The sequence below is a fragment of the Eurypyga helias genome, unplaced genomic scaffold, assembly GCF_000690775.1.
Source record: "Eurypyga helias isolate BGI_N326 unplaced genomic scaffold, ASM69077v1 scaffold3612, whole genome shotgun sequence".
Lineage (NCBI taxonomy): Eukaryota > Metazoa > Chordata > Aves > Eurypygiformes > Eurypygidae > Eurypyga > Eurypyga helias.
This window is the reverse complement of record NW_010237718.1, coordinates 15442-37063: the sequence shown is the minus strand read 5'-3', so window position 1 is coordinate 37063 and position 21622 is coordinate 15442. Positions and strand designations below refer to the sequence as shown.

General features: G+C 33.5%; 1 protein-coding gene across 1 annotated transcript in view; it reads left to right on the top strand.

Moving 5' to 3' along the window:
* The window catches only part of LOC104506572 (dynein heavy chain 8, axonemal-like), a gene marked incomplete at both ends in the record, with an annotated part of 45805 nt that overhangs the window by 9544 nt on the left and 14639 nt on the right, over positions 1-21622 (top strand). The window contains 17 exon segments of the mRNA XM_010147558.1: positions 852-1039; positions 1960-2040; positions 4126-4242; positions 5449-5568; positions 6261-6402; positions 7502-7617; positions 8530-8636; positions 10145-10247; positions 12805-13000; positions 16179-16425; positions 17443-17643; positions 18007-18160; positions 18265-18428; positions 18576-18678; positions 19246-19350; positions 19644-19805; positions 20988-21212. Coding sequence (XP_010145860.1) covers positions 852-1039; positions 1960-2040; positions 4126-4242; positions 5449-5568; positions 6261-6402; positions 7502-7617; positions 8530-8636; positions 10145-10247; positions 12805-13000; positions 16179-16425; positions 17443-17643; positions 18007-18160; positions 18265-18428; positions 18576-18678; positions 19246-19350; positions 19644-19805; positions 20988-21212 — 2531 coding nt within the window.

Sequence of the window (21622 nt, the reverse complement as noted above, 5' to 3'; positions counted from 1 at the left end):
AGCGGGCCCAGTATTAGAAATATCTGTCCTTTACTGACCTTGAAACTTGGTTTTGATGCACAGAATTGGAGATATGGTACATCTTTGACAGATGACTGGAAACAATAGAGAAACAAATTTAAGGCATACAATTGTTCATTTTTGTATTCAAATTCTTTATGTATGCCATTTAATAATTATTCCTGTTTTCTTTCCACTATAATAACTTATACAGTTGTATTATCCCAGTCACACTCAGGACAAATATTACTTTATGACTAGAAAAAATTTTTGATAATTGTTTTATCATTTTAAGATTAAATAAGGTTTAAAGATTAAAAAAATATTTTTTTTTCAGTAGATTTTTCGTGTAAATTGTAGGCACTCCATGGGCCTCAAAACTGTAAGTGCAACCATAAGAATAAAATTTTGTCATCAGTCAACAGAGGTTTTTGTGTTGCTGTTTGTGCATTTGTTTTGGATTTTTGCAATGTCCATATGTAAGCATTCATCCTCTGAGTTAACAAATTCCTGTAAGATACTGAACATCATCTAAGTAAGTGTTGTGTTTCCAGATCTTTAGAAAGTGAATTTCATTGTTTTCTAACTCAAGCTAAGAAAAATATGCCACAAATAAGACTGTATTTGTTGCTTGTTTAACTTATGTGGAGCAAGATTACATATGGTAGAAAGCTAATATGGTGAAGGTCAGTTGTGTATTTTCTTTAACTGAAAACAATGTGAAATTATTTCACAAGTAACCATATATAATACATTAATTACTGTATAGTAATATCAGAAATCTGTGTTCTGTATTAATATAACGGAAACAATTGTTTGTCTTAGAAACTCATATAAAAATGTCTTTACAGCCTTACAAGCCACAATATTTGCATATCATCCAAAAACTGGGAAGTTGCTGGTTAATTTTGATCCCCAAATTCGAGAGATTGTCCGAGAGACTAAATGTATGATAAAGTTGGGTCTGGAAGTACCAAAAGAAGCAAAAAAGATAGTAAAAATAGAAAATATCCTGATGTCAAAAATGTTGCGTGCAGAGGTAAACTTAAAAGTTGTCATAATTGCTGTTTAAAAAAAATAAAATCTGATTAACCATAAAAATCTTGCTTTGGCTAAATAAAAATTAAAGCTTGGTATGAGGTAGTGTAAGGTAAATTTGTGAAATGTCCTGGTGGACATAGAGGATCTCATTTGAAAAGTCTGTACTAACTGGTCTGTCGGCTAGTATATACTTAAGTATAAGCATATATATTTTATATACCCTGTGGCATCTTAAATATATTCTGGTGACAAATTAATTGAAACTATCCAAAAAGTGTTCACTCTCTGAAATTCACTATAACACAGCTTTACAGAGTTTTTTGAGAAGCAAAGATTGGAAATCTTCTAGATTGGAAGATATGGTGAGCCACAAACACATCAAGAGATTTACAGGTTACCTGCTAGAGAAGTCAGATTTCTGATACCTGTTGTAATACTTGCTATTGTAATATTTCAAGAGGCTTACATCTTGAGGATGAGGTGTACCATACAAGATTTTTGTGTGTGTAAAGCATCAGACAAGGGTATTTTAAAACTGAGTTTATTTGTCACCTTAATTGTCTAAAGCAGATGATACTTGTCTTCAAGAAGGTATAGCAAGTTGCGGTCACTAAATCTCAAACTGGCCTTAGCTCTAGAGAAAGATCTTGCTTTGTCTGACTTTGTACATAAAGAACATGTTTCACAAAGGCTGCTTTCATTCTTCCTCAAGTAGCACGATACAGATTCATTACATTCCTGAAATCATGCACGTAGGCATGTAATGTCTGTGTAAAATTCTACACTTGTTCTCAAATGTAGTCTTTCACTGCTTTCCATGTTTTTTCTGATTATTTGATTTTGTAACAGTTTTTTTTCTTTAGTAAATAAAGCACTTAAAATATTCTTCCTGATTCTACACTTCCTAATAATTAACAGGGTCTTCTCCAGCTTTATGAAGGTTTGCGTCAAGAAACACCAACGATTTTTGTAAATCTAATGGCACCAAAAATGAAAAAGGTTCGTATTGCTAAATGCATTTCAGTATACTTCAGAAGAAGTTAGGATAACTTAATAACATCTTATAATTATAAAATATTTAGGTGGAGCTGCATGTTGTGAACTTAATGAATTTTAAAACCCAAAAAAGCATCCCTCATACATTGCTGAAATAACATGTACTACAGTAGAATCTTAGTGCCTATGAAATGTAAATGCAGTAGAAAAAATTGTACGGACTTTGTGGGCCTATTTATTTACACAGGTCTCTCGGCTTTGACATGGAAGTAAATTATCACTTATTTCAGTTTTAGAGGTTTTCACGGGAAGTTGTGCTTTTCATTTAGCTGAAATACTAAATGTCATGATCCTTGTCTTTTCTTGGAGAGAATTATTAGCCTTGTGAATGGAGTCAGCCTCTCCAGTGATGTAGAAAGGTTATATATTACACTAAAGGTGCAGTTTTATTGGAGATACAGAATACAAGCCATTTTGTTTTGCTAGACACTTGCAAGTGTATGTATGTCGCTGTTCTAAGTAACTCTTCCCTTTTGGGTTGTAAATAATATCAGAAGGTTGTGGAATTGGCATTAGTTTGTGTAACTACATAGTTGGCATGTGCCAAAGTGTGAGAAACAAGAAACTTGTCCTTACTCTTGAGAGTTAAATAACAAAAGACAAAGATAAAGTGATGATAGTCTTCACTTTAGTGATACTACTCTAAAGATAATTATATCATAGAGGAATTTAGAAGAAACAACTGGGAAAAGAGAAGGATGAGTATTGTTCAAACCACAGAAGATGAAAATATTTTCTGAAGGGAGATAAGTCTTTGTTGTATACGAGCAAGAGAGGAAAGCATAAATCCATGAATGGAATGAGCAAATATAACCTATGGCTAAGTTGGTGCTATAACTTGACAGTGACTCACGCAGAGCCTTAAACTGTTTCTAGATTGGCTGTGTAGGTTACCTGTAACAGTACCATAACAGCATTGTGGAGTTAAATATATTCTCACCCCCTCTCCCAAAATATATATTAAAGTGTTATTAATGGCTATATTTGCAAATAGGTGTGTATCTATTTGAGCTGAATTCATTGTTTTAACTGTGATATAGACATAGCTAATAGAAGCATTAGGATGAAGACAGTGGGTGAAGTCCAGGCAGTGACTTGGTAAATGTCGAGACAAAAGAGCAGATATGATAGTTGGCTACTTAAAATTGAATATGAGTAGAATCAGTTCAAAACTGCTCAGTAATTAAGCAAAATTAGTTTTCTGTCACTTCAAGAATGATGGAGATCACAAAATTTAAAATTGTGGTGGCTAAATACAGGGAAATCAGTGAGAAGTTTTGGAGTGCTAGGAAAAAACTTTGGGGATGCTCTGTGGGAGAGTCTGGAAAGGTTGATTTTCATAGCCTGGCAGCAGTATAAGACTTTCTTTTCCTCAGAGTCCCATCTCCTTTGAAGGTACAGGAGCTGCAGTGAAAGAAGTACATTGACGTAGATCATACAGTGACAGGGAAATGAGCTGATATTAGCTACGTGCTGAACACCTTGGTGATAAATACAGAAAAAATAGACCATGGACTACCAAGAATTCAGTAAGGGTAATAGTAAGGAAAAGAGTACTTTTAGAAATAGCATGAAGGCTATAACAAAATTTGGAGAGGATCAGTGTGATTGAAAAAGAGATGAACGAAAAATGTCGTTAGATAAATACATGAAGGTGAAAGACAAGCAATTATGCTGTTGAGAATGGTCAATATACATGTTAAAGAACGAATTGTAAGATCAATAGTGGACTTGATTTTAATTTTAGTAAGTAGTGGAAACCACTGAGAGATACGATCCAGGAGAACAGGAAGGGAAGATCTTTGCTGATCATCTACGCTTGACAGCTGTGAACAGAGGCTGTAATATGCACTACCCTCCCCTTCCCAAATCTTCTGTAAATTAATTTGATGTTTTCCTTGAAAACTTATAACTTTCCTTGAAAACCAGACACAACTCTTTCTTTCATCAGTGGCCTTAGTGATTCTAATAATTTGTTTTAAATTGTTTCTTTTATCTTAATCTACAAAAATGTATCTTTTTGCTTAGGTGGAAGCTGTGTTGAGGCAAGGACTTACCATGTTGACTTGGTCATCTGTGACACTAGAAAGCTTCTTTCAAGAAGCTTATCAAGTTCTGTGTATGTTTAAACAGTTTTTGAAAAAGGTATACACTTGATCATTATATAAATGAAACGATAGTTTAGAGAAATTATTTCCAGTACACTGTTTTTCATACTGGAAATTAAGCTGTATTTATTTTTGTACCACTTGAAATAGATTAAAATGTTACTTTCTTTTTAAAATATGTTATTTTCTTGAAGAATTATTGCACTTAAATGTTTGATCTTTGCTTTGTATTTCCAGTTTTTGTCCTCAGATTCTGTGACTACCACTTTGATTTTCAGTCAACCTCGGCTTCTCTTTGTGTGCTTGTCTTATGAGTGAGGTTGCACACAAGATAACCTCCATGTAAAGGCTGTCCAGTGGAGAACTTCTTAGCATTAACTGTATTCATAACAGGCATGCTGTGAAACTGGGCATTATTTTCATTGTTACTCATTCATCTAATCTACAACAGTGATCATCTTAAAAAGCTGTCACGAGAACATCATTCAAAAATCAGATCATTGCTGATATGATGCAGAGGTAGTCTTGGCTCATACTGTCTGTGAATTAATTTCACTTATACCGTGATTTTAAACACATGGTGCTGATAACCAGAGATCTGTGAAGAAGTAGGTGAAAACACCAAATGTCTCTAAAGATTTCACTTTCTCAGGGATTTATATGTCTCAGTTTCCCGACATGGGAACCAGCAGATACTTAAGAATTACAAGACTTTTTAGAATAGTGTTTTCACACTCTGCAGGTTTTAAATACGTATACTGTTAGCAACTGAGTTCTTGTTTTCTGTGGCAGTAGTAATGGTATAATTTACAGTCATATCTGTTCTTTCATTGTTTGTTTTCCAGTTTGTCTGAAAGGGAACATGTTACCAAAGGCAAAATTTTTTGTAGAGTACTTTTCTCTCCCTAAATTCCTTCTGTAGATAATAGAAAAAGAGGATAATTCACAGTAAAAGCAGACTTTAATTAGCCATTGTAAATATCCCCTAAGTTACCGTAACTCATGAGGCATTGCTGTACTTCCTTCTCGGCTTCTTTCATCTTGATAGCTTTTGTGATGGTGCTTTTACACTAAAGGTTGTTTCTGTTAAGATTAATTTTCTTAGAGGATTTTCTTTGCTGCCTAGAGAGATACAATTTTTATTGTTTTGCAAAACAATGTATACCTGTTAGAACTCTCTAAGGTAGAATACGTTATGCTTTAAAGATAAATGTATAGTGTTAATATGATTTTCTCTTTTTAGGTTAAAGATTTAAGTGAAATGCGGATTAATTTAATATTAAAAGAAATATCGAATACTCTTTTAACTGTCTTACCAGTAGATGGTCCTATGGAAGTAGACAATATGTTGACCTGCAATGAGGTGTGTGCCACTTTACATCTTTGAACTTGAATTCTTGAGCATGTTAGAAACAATAGCAATAGTAAATTAATATAAAACTATCAAAGAATACTTCTCATATGGAGAAATACAGAACTTTTGAAAATTAAAATATTTTGTTTAAAATATTTGATGCAAAGATACATAGCTTCATAGGTATTTGAGATACTTAAGTTGTAGTATTTCATCGATAATTTTTTTGTTTCCAAACTATTTTTTTTAAGGAGAAGGCAAAATGTACTTTCCAAATAGTATATTTGAGAATTTGAACTTTTTCTTGATTCTGAATGAGTCTAAAAATGTGTTTAGTAAATCAGTGAAAGTAAATAAAATTGGTAAGGACAGTTTAAAGCATATTTGGGTAATTTCAGATTTGGACTGTGACACCCTTTCAGTATTCTTTGGGTCTATAAAAATTCTATTACATTTAAAAAATGGAAATCTTAAAAAAAAAAAGACATTAAAGATATAGTGATAATATAACAGAAGATTTTTTATAATTTTGAGTAAAGATTTTGTGTTTGGTTTCTCAGTTTTCTTTTTTAAAATGTTGCTGTTTCATTGGAATAGTCCCAGTCTGAAGAAAGCAATATTCAGGGAAATATTTCAGCTCTCCATGAAGAAGAACAGTAATAGTGATACTAAGATAATTAATTTATATTTTTATTTAACAGACTTATACTAAAGAATGTGCTGAGTTATTGAACCACAAAAGCATGCACATTGAGGGTACTGTTCAAGAACTAATATCTGTATTTGAAAAGAATTATGATATTAAATACTCTAAGAAAACCTCAGAAAAACATGTATTGCCAGGTAGATAATGTTGATTATTTAAATAAAAAATTCTGTCTTTTGTTCTGTAGATTTAGGTAGTACATATCAAAGTTGAATTGCTTTAGCTAATTTTCTTCAGACGTCCCCCTCCCACTACAGTTTCATCTGTGTCACAGTTCTGCCTTCATTTGCCACTGTTAAACTAAACCACTAGCCTATAAAATACAGAAGTAATTATATATTGGTGGAATTTCTAGAACTATAATCCATCCTTCAGTATAGACTACCAAGGGATTTGCTCTAGAGGAAGAATACTATGGTTCCATTTTTCTTAATCACTCATTATAACCTTTCCCTGTCCCCTGCCTTCCATAAGTGAAATACAGTGTTCCTCTTGTTTCACCTATGACAGGTATTTGGTACTGTCCCTCTCTTTGTGACTTTTCTGCCACAGTAGAATTGTACCTCAAATACCAGTGCTTTACTGGCAGGTCAGTTTAAATTAGTACGGTCAATTATCAGCGGCTCACATACAAGACTCGCAGCTGATCAATATGGCTGGTTCGCAGTCCTCTGGGGTGTGTTATGAAGATTTTAGGAGCTCCTGTACCATTACAGAAGAAATAGTTTACAGTTAGAAAAAAATATTCTGTTTTAAAGAAAAATATATTTTGAGGCTTAACCAGTAATGGAGCTTCTTTTCTTACACAGGATTTTTTCCTTCTGGGTTTAGTTTCTTCCAGGTATAAAGGCATAGTCATGGACAGTACTCCAGGTAGTTTAATATGATGCAATCAGGAAAAACTTGAAGATATTTCTCTGTATTTTGTTAAATCGTTTATATTGATTTTTTTTTTTGCCATTTCCAGCTGATATATCCATGTCTGCCTACCTCTCTTTAATAATGCATCTGTAGTGTATGGACTTCATTAGGCTGAGATTTATAGGCTGGGCTTTAAATCAGATTTCTGGGGTTAAAAAAAAAAAAAAAGGTCTGAAATAAAACCAATTAGCTGATCCAGGTGCTAGTCAAATAAAAAGCAATATTGTTTTGCCTGAAAAGAGTGGGAACAGCATTCTTCAAAGAAGAACACAATATTCAGTTAACAAAAATTACTTTTTTTTTTTTAATTTACAGTAAAAGAAAAACATATAGTGTTTGGAAATATTGAAGAGGAGAGAGAAAAGAATACTTCTGCAGCTCTTGATGGTGATAATAAAAAGGGCAGTAGTAAAGAAGGTGAGTTTAAAAAGGTATTTTGTGATAAGAAGGGAAATTTTCTCAGATTTATTAGATTAGTAAACAGTATCTTGAGTTGTGGTAGCTGGATATCCATGTTACAGACAGACATCACATAAAGGATATCAAATGTCATGTAAAAATGATGAAATTGCTTCCCTACAAAGTGAGTTTAGGATGGATTTTATCTTTCAAAAGTATATTCCATGTTATTCCAATTATCACCTTTATTAAACAATTTCTCGGTATCTGAGTGGTAAGTGTGAAAGTTTGGAGAGAATATCATGCCTAAGCCATAACACAGGCTTTCCTTCTTGGATGGGCAGAAACATTCATCCTTTCCATCCTCCTTTTCCAACCTCGTCGTGAAAGATCACCTTTTGTACTTTGAAGAATACGATCTCTTCATATTCTGCAGAGAAGGGAAGTGGAAGTAGAGAACTCGCAAACTCACAAATTTGCAAGCCCAAATGCAACAACATTACAAGGTTACGTTCTGTTTTTTTGTGCTAGTGGTCATTACCTGTCACTGTATTTTTGTTTTTCTTTATCCAGTCCAATCAGGTTTTACTGTATTTGTCTCTTATTTCAACAGAGTACCTATGCAGCAATACTCTTGGATAATTTGTGATTTTTTTTTATATGAAGAGCTTTTCTGAAGGAGTATGAGACTTCAGTCAGATCTTAGTATTTTGTCTCTGAATAAGACAAATTATGTTTTCTCAGATGCTATATTCACTTTTTCATGCAGCTTTTACTTATTTACTTACTTGCTAGCTAATTTTCCCCCAGTTTCTCCCCTTGTGTTTCTCATGTAGCATACAGCATAAATTCCTTCAGACAAGAACTAATATGCTTGACTGAACACCTTTTGAAATAATCTTCAGGTTCCTGTCTGAACTCAATGGATGGTTTATTTATTACAGAAATGTGAAGAGATGGTTGCCTATTTCAGTCACCAGCTGCTAGACAGCCTTCAGAAGGCCACTCGACTGACTTTGGACAGGCTTAGAAAAAGAATATTTGTTTCAAGGTAAGTTGGAAAGGAAAGATTTCTTCAATAGTATTACCAGAAAAAAATTATTTCTCTGATAATATCATAATCCAAATACACATTCATATGTGTAATGATACACATATATCATTAGTCAAACAGTTCCAGACTCTTGGCTCTCTTGGCTGAAGTGAAACCTGGAGAGCATTCACTTTTTGTTGCAGTGATGCTTTGGACCCACACTTCTATGTTTTAATTCTTTATGTTGTTAGTTATAGTCTATGCACTTTGTTTTGTGCAGAAAATGGAGTTTATTTCTCATATTGTTTTCCCTCTGCCTGCACCCTTTTGTTTATATTTCCCTTGGGATTGTTTTCAAGATGCTGTTAGTACAATTTATTGTCCAACACAAATTACTAGAACTTAAGTGACCATTCTAGGTCATATATGGTAGGGTGCCCATATGTTCATCTCATTTCAGATTATTTCTACATGCATGATGAGAGCAAGCATGGCTATGCACTCAGAGTTGATTCTTATGGGTTAAAGATCACCAGAATTCACTCCTTATGAATTCTGTCTGATAATGGCAAGATCCATACAATTTTATCATTCTCCTATATTCAGTATAATTCCTATAGATACTTCTGTGCTCAAACAGGCATATACTTCAGAGACAGAACTGCTTCACTATAACATATTGTGTATTGAAAAGCCTACTTAGAATTCTATTAAGAGGATTTATTTAAGCAGGTGAAGTTGATGGTGTTTTGTCATTAATGGGTGTTGAAACTTGAGTTATCTTTTCTGAGGACATCTTTAACAGAAAAAGTATTGAAGCATGATCTTATTGAAGTTAATAGAATTTATTTAGGTGTGGTTTTTTATATTTCTCTACGGTATCATATTGTTGAATCTTCCCTCGTTTGGTCACCATGTCATAGCATGTAGAAATTGCACTTTGCACTTTGATTTAGTTTTAGTTTTGATTGGGTTTGAATCATGTATTTATCATTTTGCATTATCTTGTCATCTTTGAAACTTTTTTCCTTATTCTGTTGAATATTTATCTAAAACGTAATGAGGCAAATTTTACTCTTTATAGGTTGTTGCATGCAATGGTCAGTAAGACCTTCTTATACCCTATTCAAAGCACTGGCAGAGTTCTGTCATTCTTAAATTGAGAGATTAAAATCCAGAATCGGAAAATATTCTGGATAAAAAATTCTGAAAGCAATGGCTTGTTTCAAGGTAACCTTTGTCTGAATGATGCAGCTCTGACTGTTATCGTTAACCTTTAAAAAAGAAGCTTCTGTAAGTTTTGTTAAGTAGTTCATAACTTAATGTGAATTTTTTTTCTAGGCAAACCCTCATGGAAGGTAGCTCAAATTTATATTTCAAAGATAAGTTGAGGTGAAGTATTTATGACATGGTGAAAGTATTTATGACATGGTGAAGTATGGTGAAGTATTTATGACATGTTTCATGTATTATGACATGAATACTTATGGTGAAGTATTTATGACATGTTTCAAAATTATTTTCAGCAAAACTACATTTGGGAGAAGTAAGTTTTCTCTTTGCCCGAGCAAATCTGAAGAGGCTGTTGCGTTTCTAAAAGCAGAAGTACACCTTGCTATTCCCAATGTGGTAAGTTATGTGTCACATAGGTAAGGTAAAATACATTGTCTTATAGTTACCTCTGCATTTGCCCAAGTGCAGGATGTAGGCACACCTCTACTGAACCAGCATCCATACTAGCGGAGAACAGTTGCTCTGGCCTTTCAGTGCACTAAGGGCACGGATGAAATGTGCTCACAGTCCCAATGTGCTTGGTTTCTGCCTTAGTGGTACTTGCAGAACCTGGCCTTTTATTGTTTTCAGCTGTTATATTGCAGTATGTTCTTTGCAGAATGATTACAGTTCTTCACGTGTAGCAGTTGCAATGTTGGAACAGATTTTTTTATGTTTGTGTTTTATTTTAACTGGTTTGTTCCTTGTGTGATTTAAATCCTTTGTTGAATAGAAATAATGAGCATTATCTTTGCTCAGTTTGGCTTTAGTCATCTCAGTAGGAAGTAAGAAGACGAGAAGGAGGAACATTGGACAAAAATGAGAATATTCAAAACCAAGAAAAGAGCTGTGGGTTTCTGTGTGCAGAGAACAAAAAGGCAGTTCAATTGCAGAGAACCAATGCATGCGTTTATCTTCCTTTTGTAGAGTAAGATAACTCTCTGTCAGCAATATTTATGATATTTTATTTTATATATAAGAAAGCAAAATAATATGATCCAATTGCTTTATAAATATTAAAAGTTTTATAATAATGAATTTATAATGAAAGATGTTCTGTTCTCAGGTGATATTCCTTTCACATTGAAATGGTGTTTATATTAGCATTCTGTTGTACGTTCACACTGTGTATATGTACACGTGATATATAAGGTCTGTCAAAGTGTAGAATTTTAAACTTTTTTTATATTCATATAAGCATAAAGCTTCAAGCTCCACCCAATGCAAAGGGAAGTGCATCTGTCTTTCTTTCCAGTCTTTCTGAATGCTTGTCTGATCCAGGGCAGTAATCAAGTAATTCTGAGTAAAATACTTTCGTGACGCTAATGCTAATGCTAATAGGATTTTGCAAGATCCTTGGTTTTATGCATGCCACTGCTCAATCTGTGAAACAGATTTATAAAACATCAGAGTTGCTTTTAAGCAGTTTAGATCCCAGTTCTGAACACCCTTCTGGATGGTTTCATCAGTTCAGAGTAACAGCTTGCACATGAAAGATATAAGATGATATTCTAAGGACTATACTTGAGGATTGCACACATCACAAGTGTGATCTTTCTTCTGAAGTTTAACAGGAAATGCTGTTTTTCTATACTTTCCTGGATCACTCTCAGTTAAGTCCTTCTTCCTGCTCAGTATTTTGAAGAAACTGATGTGTGCCTTTACTCCACCTTATCCTACATAGAATTAAACAAGGACAGGAGAGAGTCACAATTAACATTATTGCTGCCAATACAATTGAAAAAGTTTTTGGTCCAGAACTATATGACTTTGTGTGTACTACTGAATAAAACAGGCTAGGGGCTGTTCTTTGACCTTAAAGTGAGCTGACATGAAATGGTTTGCATCCACAATAGTAAATGCTTCCTGGATCCAGGAGTTTACATTCAAACTTTGTGTTAGGAACAGCCCCTGTTGTGTTTTACGTGCCAAACTATGCCTGAATTTTTTTTCTGGGAGAGTGGTCATCCCAAACTAGGGTAAGGGAGCATACATTTATACAGTATGGATGTTAGGAGACCAGCACCTGTGTTTTGACCCTGTTCTACATGCTTGTTTTTCTTGATACAGATCAAGAATCCTTATTTTCTTTCCAGTTGTTTTTGGACATGTACTCTGGTAGTTGAACGTGAGTTTTCTTCCTCTTCTGACTTGGGTATTAGATTGGTCTCAGAATTATGATGCAAAATCCTTGCCAAATATACAAGTTGAGATCTTCAAGCTACTGCATGGAGTTCCATTAATTTACTAAACACTGTAGTCTTGCACAAGTTTTTGAGTTAATGCCACCTTTCTGAGAAAAGAAACATTCGGTATTTATTCAACTAGGATCTTTGACACTTTGATCTGGGTGATTTTGTTTGCCTGAAATTACCCATGGTGTGAATATATGTATGGATAAGCACTTAGAAGGAGAGGTTATATAGCTGTAAATCTTTAAAATGAGCTGCCCATATGTATTTTTATGACCATCTCTCTTGTAATTCTCTCACAGATGTTGGATACAGCAATTAAGAGCAACAGAGAGGAAGATCTTGGCCTGCAATAGTTAGCGCTTTATGACTCTAGAATGCGGGAGACAAGGCTTATAATATGTTCCTACACACGATTAAAAATCATTATAAAAATTATGTTTAAAATATTATAGGGATTGTAAAGATAATTGTAGGAAAACCAATAAATCTATCTATTTACACCCTTCCTTGTCATTTTACCCACAGCATGACTGTACAAACAGACAGTAGGTCAGTACAGTATATTGCATTTCCTTAGAGGCAATTTTGAGCCAAACTGTTAAAGTTATGTTTTCCAGTCTTTCTTCTGGGGCAAGTTCCGCAATTCACTACGAGTGGAGTAAAAGTGAGGTTTTAGAAAATAACATTTATTTTAAACACATTTCAATTGTTTTATATAGGTAATGGTTCCCAGTTTAAACGATATACAGCAAGCCAACAATCGCATGATTCAGTTAATACTGGAAGTAAGTCGTGGAGTTGCTCAGTGGGGACAGAGGCATTTGCAAAACTCTAGTTTAAAATCAGAATCAGGCACCCAGCAAGTATCTTCAGCAGTCTTTGGATCACCAGGAAAAGTAGCCAAAAAAGGGGAAAGTAAGTGTTTGGGTTTTGTTTTGTTTGTTTGTTTGGGTTTTTTCCACTTATTTCAAATTTTGACTTCAATAAAAATGCCACATGTAAATATTTGTGAATAAGCTCACTTTTCTTCAGAGACAAATTGTGGGTTATCTTGAATTAATCTGTTGGATTTATTTTGGTTTAATTAGCTGAAAAATTTATTTATTTTTTCAGAAATACCTTTTCAGGGTTACATAAGTGTTAGAACACTGAGAAACAATAAGCAAAAAAAAATTTGGAAAAATCGTCAGATTTTGATTCTCAATTTTAATTTCAGGGAAAGTAAGCTTGTTAATTTATCTTTTTAACTGCATATGGTGGAATGTAGCCATAACAATATAGTTGAAACCATAAACAATGATTGTAGACTAGCTCTCATTGAAATATTGAGATGGAGCAAGAGCTAGTTTAGATTTCAGTTTAGATTTTTTTTAGTTGCTGGCTGCATTGTGAGAAGAGATTATAAAACACTTAAAGTGTTTGTTCATGTGAATCTTCCCACTGCAGTTAAACCTGCATCCATTTTAGTCAGACAGTTAATCTTATTTCTAAGCTTATCTCCTTATGTTTTGCAAGCATCCCGAAGAGCCCAAATATATTTTTTACCATCAGGTTCTCTCTGCTGCTTCACTGAGCACATGCAAATGCAGGAGTCCACTAGCACACCCAACACAGCCTAAAGGCAAATGAAAGGTGAACCATGTTCAGTGAGACAATTATAGAAGCTCATTTTCAAACTGTGCACTGGAATGTGCCACTCTGGACCTTGGATAAAACATCCATATTCATATTCTGCATCAATGCAAGTCTAGGTGCTTATAACAAGATTTAAGTTAAACAGGGAACACTTACATAAAGCAAAAAGTTACCCTATCAGTGATCTGCCACACAGCTGTATCTCTGTTGTGATTCCTTTTGGAAAGTCTTTAACATCTTGGAAAGCTTTTTGGTTTTGGTAGTCCGGAGCTGGGACTTTATTCTACTGATGTTCTTTGTATGATTTTAACCTCTTTAATGGGCTTCAGGCAGGGTGGCAGGAAACTATCTTCATTGGTCAGTCATTGCCTTTTCCTCTGCTGTGTCAAAATATAACATCATCAAGTAACCATTTTCATCACCTTTAAACTACTCTTCAGCAACACCTGGGGGCATATGTCTATGTCTGACCAATGAGATCTATGGAGTACGCTGACAAGGATGGAGCAATTAGAGACTTTTTTCCAGTGACCAGCTCCCTCGATAGGTCTTCAGACAGAAAGAGAACTTGGATTTGCATTAAATCCCTCCCATTAAACGATATGTATGGTTGGAGTGGATTTTTTTCTTTTCCGGTCAATTAAATCTGCTTTAAAATGCTCAGCTATTGTTATGACAAAAGGGACTAATTAGATTTCAGGGATATTGGTGTCTATATTGACCCTCATTTGTCTCAGCAATTCATCAGAGGTGAAGGAGGGACATGATAAATGCTGCTTTATTTTCTATTTGAGATTACCTGTAGTTCTTAAAGGAGACAGGGCTCCTGTTTCAACATCAGCAGTGTAACTGGAGCAGCAGCTTACACTGAAAGCATACCTGGAGGCAAGAGGTTTAGGAGAATCTCTAGATTGTCCTTTCTCTTTTCTTTTCTTTTCTTTTCTTTTCTTTTCTTTTCTTTTCTTTTCTTTTCTTTTCTTTTCTTTCTTTTTCTTTTTCTTTTTCTTTTTCTTTTTCTTTTTCTTTTTCTTTTTCTTTTTCTTTTTCTTTTTCTTTTTCTTTTTCTTTTTCTTTTTCTTTTTCTTTTTCTTTTTCTTTTTCTTTTTCTTTTTCTTTTTCTTTTTCTTTTTCTTTTTCTTTTTCTTTTTCTTTTTCTTTTTCTTTTCTTCCCCCCCCTTCTCCTTTCTTCATTCAGTTCTAACCCCTTTCAGGTTAGTACAGCTCCAAAACATGACAAACTTTATTTCTGCACTCATTAATGTGTGACTTGGCAAGGATTAGCACCTTTTTTAAAACCACTAAATAGACTAACGAAGTCATTTACTTGAAGCATGTTAGAATTCAAGAAAATTAGACAGTTTTAAGGGCTTTATATAATTAAAAAATCTTTAATTGTATGAATTAGTAGTATATATAAAATAACACACAATGTTTGAGGCCTTTTTGTGTTCTAGTTACAATTAAATAACAGTGGAAAAAAGGAAATTTGTGAATTAAGATGACTATTTTCTTTCCATATGGAAACATTCTCTCCGGAATGAATTTGCTCTATCTGTATACAGACTGGCCTGAACTAGCCCTTAGTGCTTTCATATTAAACAGTCCACATCCTGTTTGACAGCAGCCAGGGAGCTGATCAGTGTGAATCTAGTGGCAGCCACACAGCACCAACATAGCTCTAAACCAGACAGACTGCTGAGTTGTACCTGATTGGAGAAAGTATGAAATTATATCAGTGGGAGGTAGGGAGATAAGTGACAAAGGATACAATCCCAAGGGAAATATGATCCAGGCTGTATTATTTTTCCTGCTATAAAGCTATACTTTATCATTTACCTTAGGACATTCCTGTGGCAGGTTCCTGCTTAAATCTTAGCGTGTAGGCTCTGTAAAAGTGCCGTCAGAGAGGTGAATCTTCATTTAACTGTTTTACTGGGGTTTTTTCACATTAGAAGTATATAATTTTCCTTTTGGTAGTGAATAGTTTCAAGACCACTAACCAAAAGTACAGGAGAAAGTGGTCTATCTTTCTGATTTTTCACATCTATCATGGAAGTGGTATGTTAATATGTCATGTGTATTACTGGTATTGTAAACTGAAGTAAATATTATATTCGTACAAGGATTACATATATGAAATTTAACTAGTTTTGCTTTGGTTTTTGTTTGCCAATAAGGAGTTTGTGATGATAAGCAGCAGATAAGCTTTAATGTGAACTGCAATGTTTCTATTCATTTGCAAAAAACATATTCATTGTTAAAACCATTATGATTTGTTAGTAGGGAATTTGCATTGGTTTTTCCTAAAAAGGTAGATAAACTGATGCAAATGGGAATTCTATGTAGAAGAATGTTGACTTCAATGCAAGCTAATCCATATCTCCTTGTCTGATTTAAAATGTTTAAATAATTCCTATTATGACAAGACAGACATTTATTACTCTATCAATTTAATTCAAATTCAGGTGCCGTAGACTACCTAAAGGACTCCAACACTGGCAAGCATTTTTAGATCTCAAGAAAAAAATTGATGATTTTAGTGAGTCTTGTCCATTGTTGGAAATGATGACGGACAAAGCAATGAAGCAAAGACACTGGAATCGTATTACTGAAACAACAGGACATCAATTTGACATAGAATCTGATTCTTTTTGCCTTTGAAACATCATGGAAGCACCAATTCTTAAACATAAAGATGATATCGAGGTAGGTACATACATTTTTTTTTCCCTCCTTGTTCATTTTATGTTGTCAGCAAAAATAATGATTACTTATAAGATTATCACCTTTTAAAAAGATATTTAATACTTCATTAAAGCACTTGACTCTCAGTCAGACCACAGTACTTTAAAACTATTTTATTTTATTTTATTTACAAGTTCTTATCCATATGAACAGAGGTAGCAGCTGGAGATTTTTGACACGTGTTTCTAGATAATCCCTTCACCTTCTTTCTGGCCCTATTTTCTGTGATTTTCTTAGCTCTTTTTAAACAGAAAAAGAGTCCCTTCAAATGATCATGATCACCTAACTTTTTTAAGTCTTTAAAGATTTGTACATAAACAAAAAATCTTAGAAGAAGGCTCCATGCTTATTAATATTTAATATTAATAGTTTTCTAGATCTTTATGGATTGTTCTCAACCATACAATTTCAAAAGATCCTCTACATAACCTGAAAAAAACTCTCAGTGGAGTTTACAAGTTCTATAGGGTAAATATGCATGCAAAAACTATTGTTGATTCTTGATCTATAAGTAAGCAATCCAAAGTGATCTTAATTTTGAATTAAGCTCTTATTTGAATGGAATGTTGGACTTGACCTTTCCAACCTAAAGTATTCTTAGAATCTGTGATTCTATAAATTGAATTGTGGTAAGAATTACAGTTCTTCTGGTGATGAGTCTACATCACTACACTGAACTTTGTAGAAATGGTGATTCAGAAAACTTGCTATGCAGAACTAACAAAATGTGAAAAATGGAATACAGAAATGATATATCCATGAATTTCCAAGTGAGCACTTTTCTGTTATCCATGCATGTAATTTCAGTCAGTAAAATTAGTAGTGTGGTCTCTGCATTTGTGTGACACCTTTCAATACTATTTTAAATAATTTAATAGATTTTTTTAATATTATATTACTGGATGTGTAATATTAGGAAACATTTATTTTCTGAAGAATTAAGATTCTAAAAAATGGTTCTTCCCCCCCCTCCCCCCGGATATATGCATATCTTCTACAAAGGAAAAGGATATAGAGGCCAAACTATCTCAAATAGCTGACATGTGGGGAAGCCAAATTTTGAGCTTTTCATCATTCAAAGGGAGAGGAGAGTTATTATTAAAGGGAACTGAATCATCAGAAATTATCATGTTGATGGAGGACAGTTTAATGATTCTTCTCTCTTTACTGACCAATAGGTACATTTAAATTGATTGTCTATGGTATTTTCAGAAACACACTGGGATAGAAAGAAACTGTACTATTATTAGGTTAAATCCACATCAAATTTGAATGTAATAATATTTTTAATGAAAAAGAACATTGCAATGTCTAATGTAGAACTTCCTCAAGTAGAAGACTTGCATGTATTACTAGCAAACTGTTATCTTAGTATATTTGAATGTAATCAAGCTGGTTAGAAACTTTCCACAGTTTTCTTCTTGCTGTGAAACAAGTGTTGTTTGGTTTTGGGTTCTGCCCCCCCCCCTCCCCCTCCCACTATGGAGTTTACAATAGCTTTATTTAGAACTAAATAATTTCTGTTTCTCACACTTTTTAAGATATAATACACCATTTAAAAAAGAAATTCAGAGCTGGATTCATAAACTAAGCAGCTCCACAGACATAATTGAAGAATGGCTGCTTGTGCAGAACCTCTGGATTTATCTTGAAGCTGTTTTTGTAGGGGGAGATATTGCAAAACAGTTACTCCAGGTAAACTTTACAATGCTTGCATATTACTGTGTATTAAAATCTATCTGTGTGATAATTTCCAAGATACCGTGCTCTGAAAGTTCTTATCTTTTTGCTATATATAGAAAGCAAAACGTTTTCAGAATATTGACAAATCATGGGTAAGAATAATGCAACGAGCTGGTGAAAACCCAAATGTAATTAACTGCTGTGTTGGAGATGAGACTATGGAGCGACTTTTCCCTCATTTACATGAACAGTTGGAATTATGTCAGAAATCGCTTACAGGGTAGAAATTGTTTGATTCTTAATGCATCATTGTTTTGTAAATATTTTATATGAAATATTAGTAGTATTTCAGTCTTACTTTCACTCTTATGCAGAAAAAAATTTGAAGAGCTGAAATATTCTGATAAAAATCTTATTCAATTTTAAGATATTTAGAGAAGAAAAGACTACTGTTTTCTAGATACTTTTTTGTTTCTGATCCTGCCCTTCTTGAAATTCTTGGACAAGCAAGTGATTCTCATACAATTCAGGTACAACCTTAGTGATATTTTTCTTTTTTTCCTGCTTATAACAAAAAATAGCCTATGGAAAAGCATTTAATAAAATAAAATGTAATAATTTTCTTCTTATAAACTTTGTTTGAGAAAAATTTTATTGTTTTTGCTCTTTACTCTTTAACAAAATATGAAATGGGTATCTGTAATTCAGAACACTACAATATGGTTCCATCGAATGATTTGTTGGCGGTTCCTTTCACAACCGATCTAACAGAAGGGACTCCATGACACTTTCCTGCTTTGCATATTGCAAATTTTGCCCAGCTACTCTGGATTGTTAGTGAGGGTTGATTGAGATAAGCTAGTTGATCTCACCTAGTAGCTCATCTCTGTTCTGCTAGATTGCCTATGAGAAAATGTGAAAAAACCAGCAAATGGAGGTGAAATCCTACACAACCATTTCTGTTATTATTACCTACGGATGGTCTGAAATTAACCTATAGGTTCAAATGAACCTTTGCAGGATAACCTTACTTAAGATTTTTTCTGTTTCCTAATGTTATATATTTACATTGAATGACTTCTTAATTATCCTTACAGCCACATCTGCCTTCCATATCTGACAATATAAATGAAGTAGACTTTCACCCGAAGGATTATGATCGCATACTGGAAGTCATTTCAAGAGAAGGAGAAAAAATTCCAGTAATTCTCTGATTTTCTTTTCCCCCCAAAAAATGTTGTTAATAGACAAACCATTGTGTTGTTGAACGTATAAGTATGTAGTCAACTGAATTATTGTCAATTACAAATTGGCATTTCAAGGATTAGTGTAACAATGCTCTAATGTATCTTCATTAAATAAATTTCTAGTATGTTTATTGAAACTAAATCTGTAGTTGTCTTGAATAGAAATTTAATAACTATTTAGTAACTAACGTTCTTGAACAGAGGTTTGGTAACCATGTTCTGGTTTGTACCCTTTATTAAATTTTCAGTTGGACACTCCAGTGATTTCAAAAGGACTAGCAGAACTTTGGTTGCAGGATTTATTGCGTGTGCAGCAGATTTCATTGCATGGCATAATTAGGGCAGCATATTACCAAATTAGTGACACAGGATATCAGTTGCTGAATTCTCTTAATCACTTCCCAGCACAGGTGAGATCACAGAACGTAGATTTGTGTGTGCAGTCTGGATTGTGTGTGAGAAGAAGAGGGACGTATAGACCTTATGGGATTGTCTATATGAGGAAGTTTTCATAGAAGAAACAAGAATATGGATCTACTCAGTAGACAGCAATGCATAATCCTTTCAGTTTTGGTACCCTATATATAGCAAAATATTTTTCTTGTAATCTACATTAAAATTACTTTTTTGTTTGTTTTACTGGGGGATATGAAGTAGATCTTATATTTTCTGTGATAGATATTGAACCCCCTTCAGGTGCAAATAAAATTTCATGTGCAGATTTATTTCTCTCTCATAATTTAAGATTTCAAGAGCTATGATTATGATTAATTATTTAATCATTTACAAGATTTACTTTGTAGTTCATATATTTGTCAGTATGATAATGCAGTCAGAGTAGAAGCTATCTTCAAGGATTATAGTTTGCCTAGACGTTCCTCCATCTTACTGAGAATTCATAAATTTCATTAACAAGTTATGAATTGTTTCCCATCCTGTACAAATTCTGACTCTGTAATTTGCTAATCTGTACAGTGCTGGGTACAATGTTTTAATAGAAATTCTGCAAATATTAAAACTCGTCAATACATTGATAATATTTTTTAAAAATCAGTACACTTAAATATTTAATAGAATTATCTTACAGCTGTATTTATGACATAATTATGTATTATCTCATCAGTATTTATTTTTAAGAGTTTAGTATTTAAACATATAAGTACTCTGTTCAACAGAAATACACAGGATTTTTTCTATTTTTTTTTTAAATATTCTTTAATTAGCTATGAATTGGCAGTGGAAAATTTTCATAACTTCTCGCTACAGGTTTAAGACCTGTTCATGTTTTTGATACTGGAGTACTTAAAGAGATTGTAAGTGAAACTGAGAATCACCCTTAATTTGTGTGTATCTCAGTATGTGACAAATTTTCATAAAAGTTTAAAAATGTTTTGTCAGGAGTTTACAGTATTACAGCAGAGCCAGTTAACTCAGGCACAGTATCCTGGTGAGGTAGCATTGTGTTGCATGTAGTGATAATTTTGGAAACTCTACACCATAATTTATTGTTCTTATTACACCTAAGGCTTCTATAATAAGGCTAGTGTCCAAAGAGTGATTCTTTGGTATTTTTTTCATATATTAATTTGTAGGTTGGATTACTGGGAATTCAGATGTTGTGGACACATGATTCAGAAGAAGCTCTACAGAATGCCAAAGAGGACAGAAAAATCATGCAAATCACAAATGGGAGATTTCTGGAGATTCTGAATATGTTGATTAGTCAGACCACACATGATCTTTCCAAGTTTGACAGAGTGAAATTTGAAATGCTTATTACCATTCATGTGCATCAACGTGATATTTTTGATGATTTGGTAAAGTACAGATTTTGGTTCCTAACAATTAAAAGCATTTTCTGTCATAATAATTTTTCTTATATGTGGTAGCTACAGTTACACATGTGTATGCATGTGTTTGTAAGACAGAGATGTCTATAATCTCATCATAGTAAAAATAGTATATTTTTGCTTAAACTAGAATAAAATCCATCAGTTCTGTGATCTAAATATTTGCTCCACATTTTTACACTTCTCTTAGAATATTGCAGTTTTCCACTTCTTCTTACAGCATTGTTTTGATACATAATATTTTAATATGTCCTTTCTCTGGAAAACTGTTGTATTATTCAACTCAGAGTTGAGTTGTCTGAGGGTGTTGTAGCTTTATCATTATAATTATTTCCTTCTGGCTTGTTACAGAATCTCAGTAGTTGGCAATAAACTGC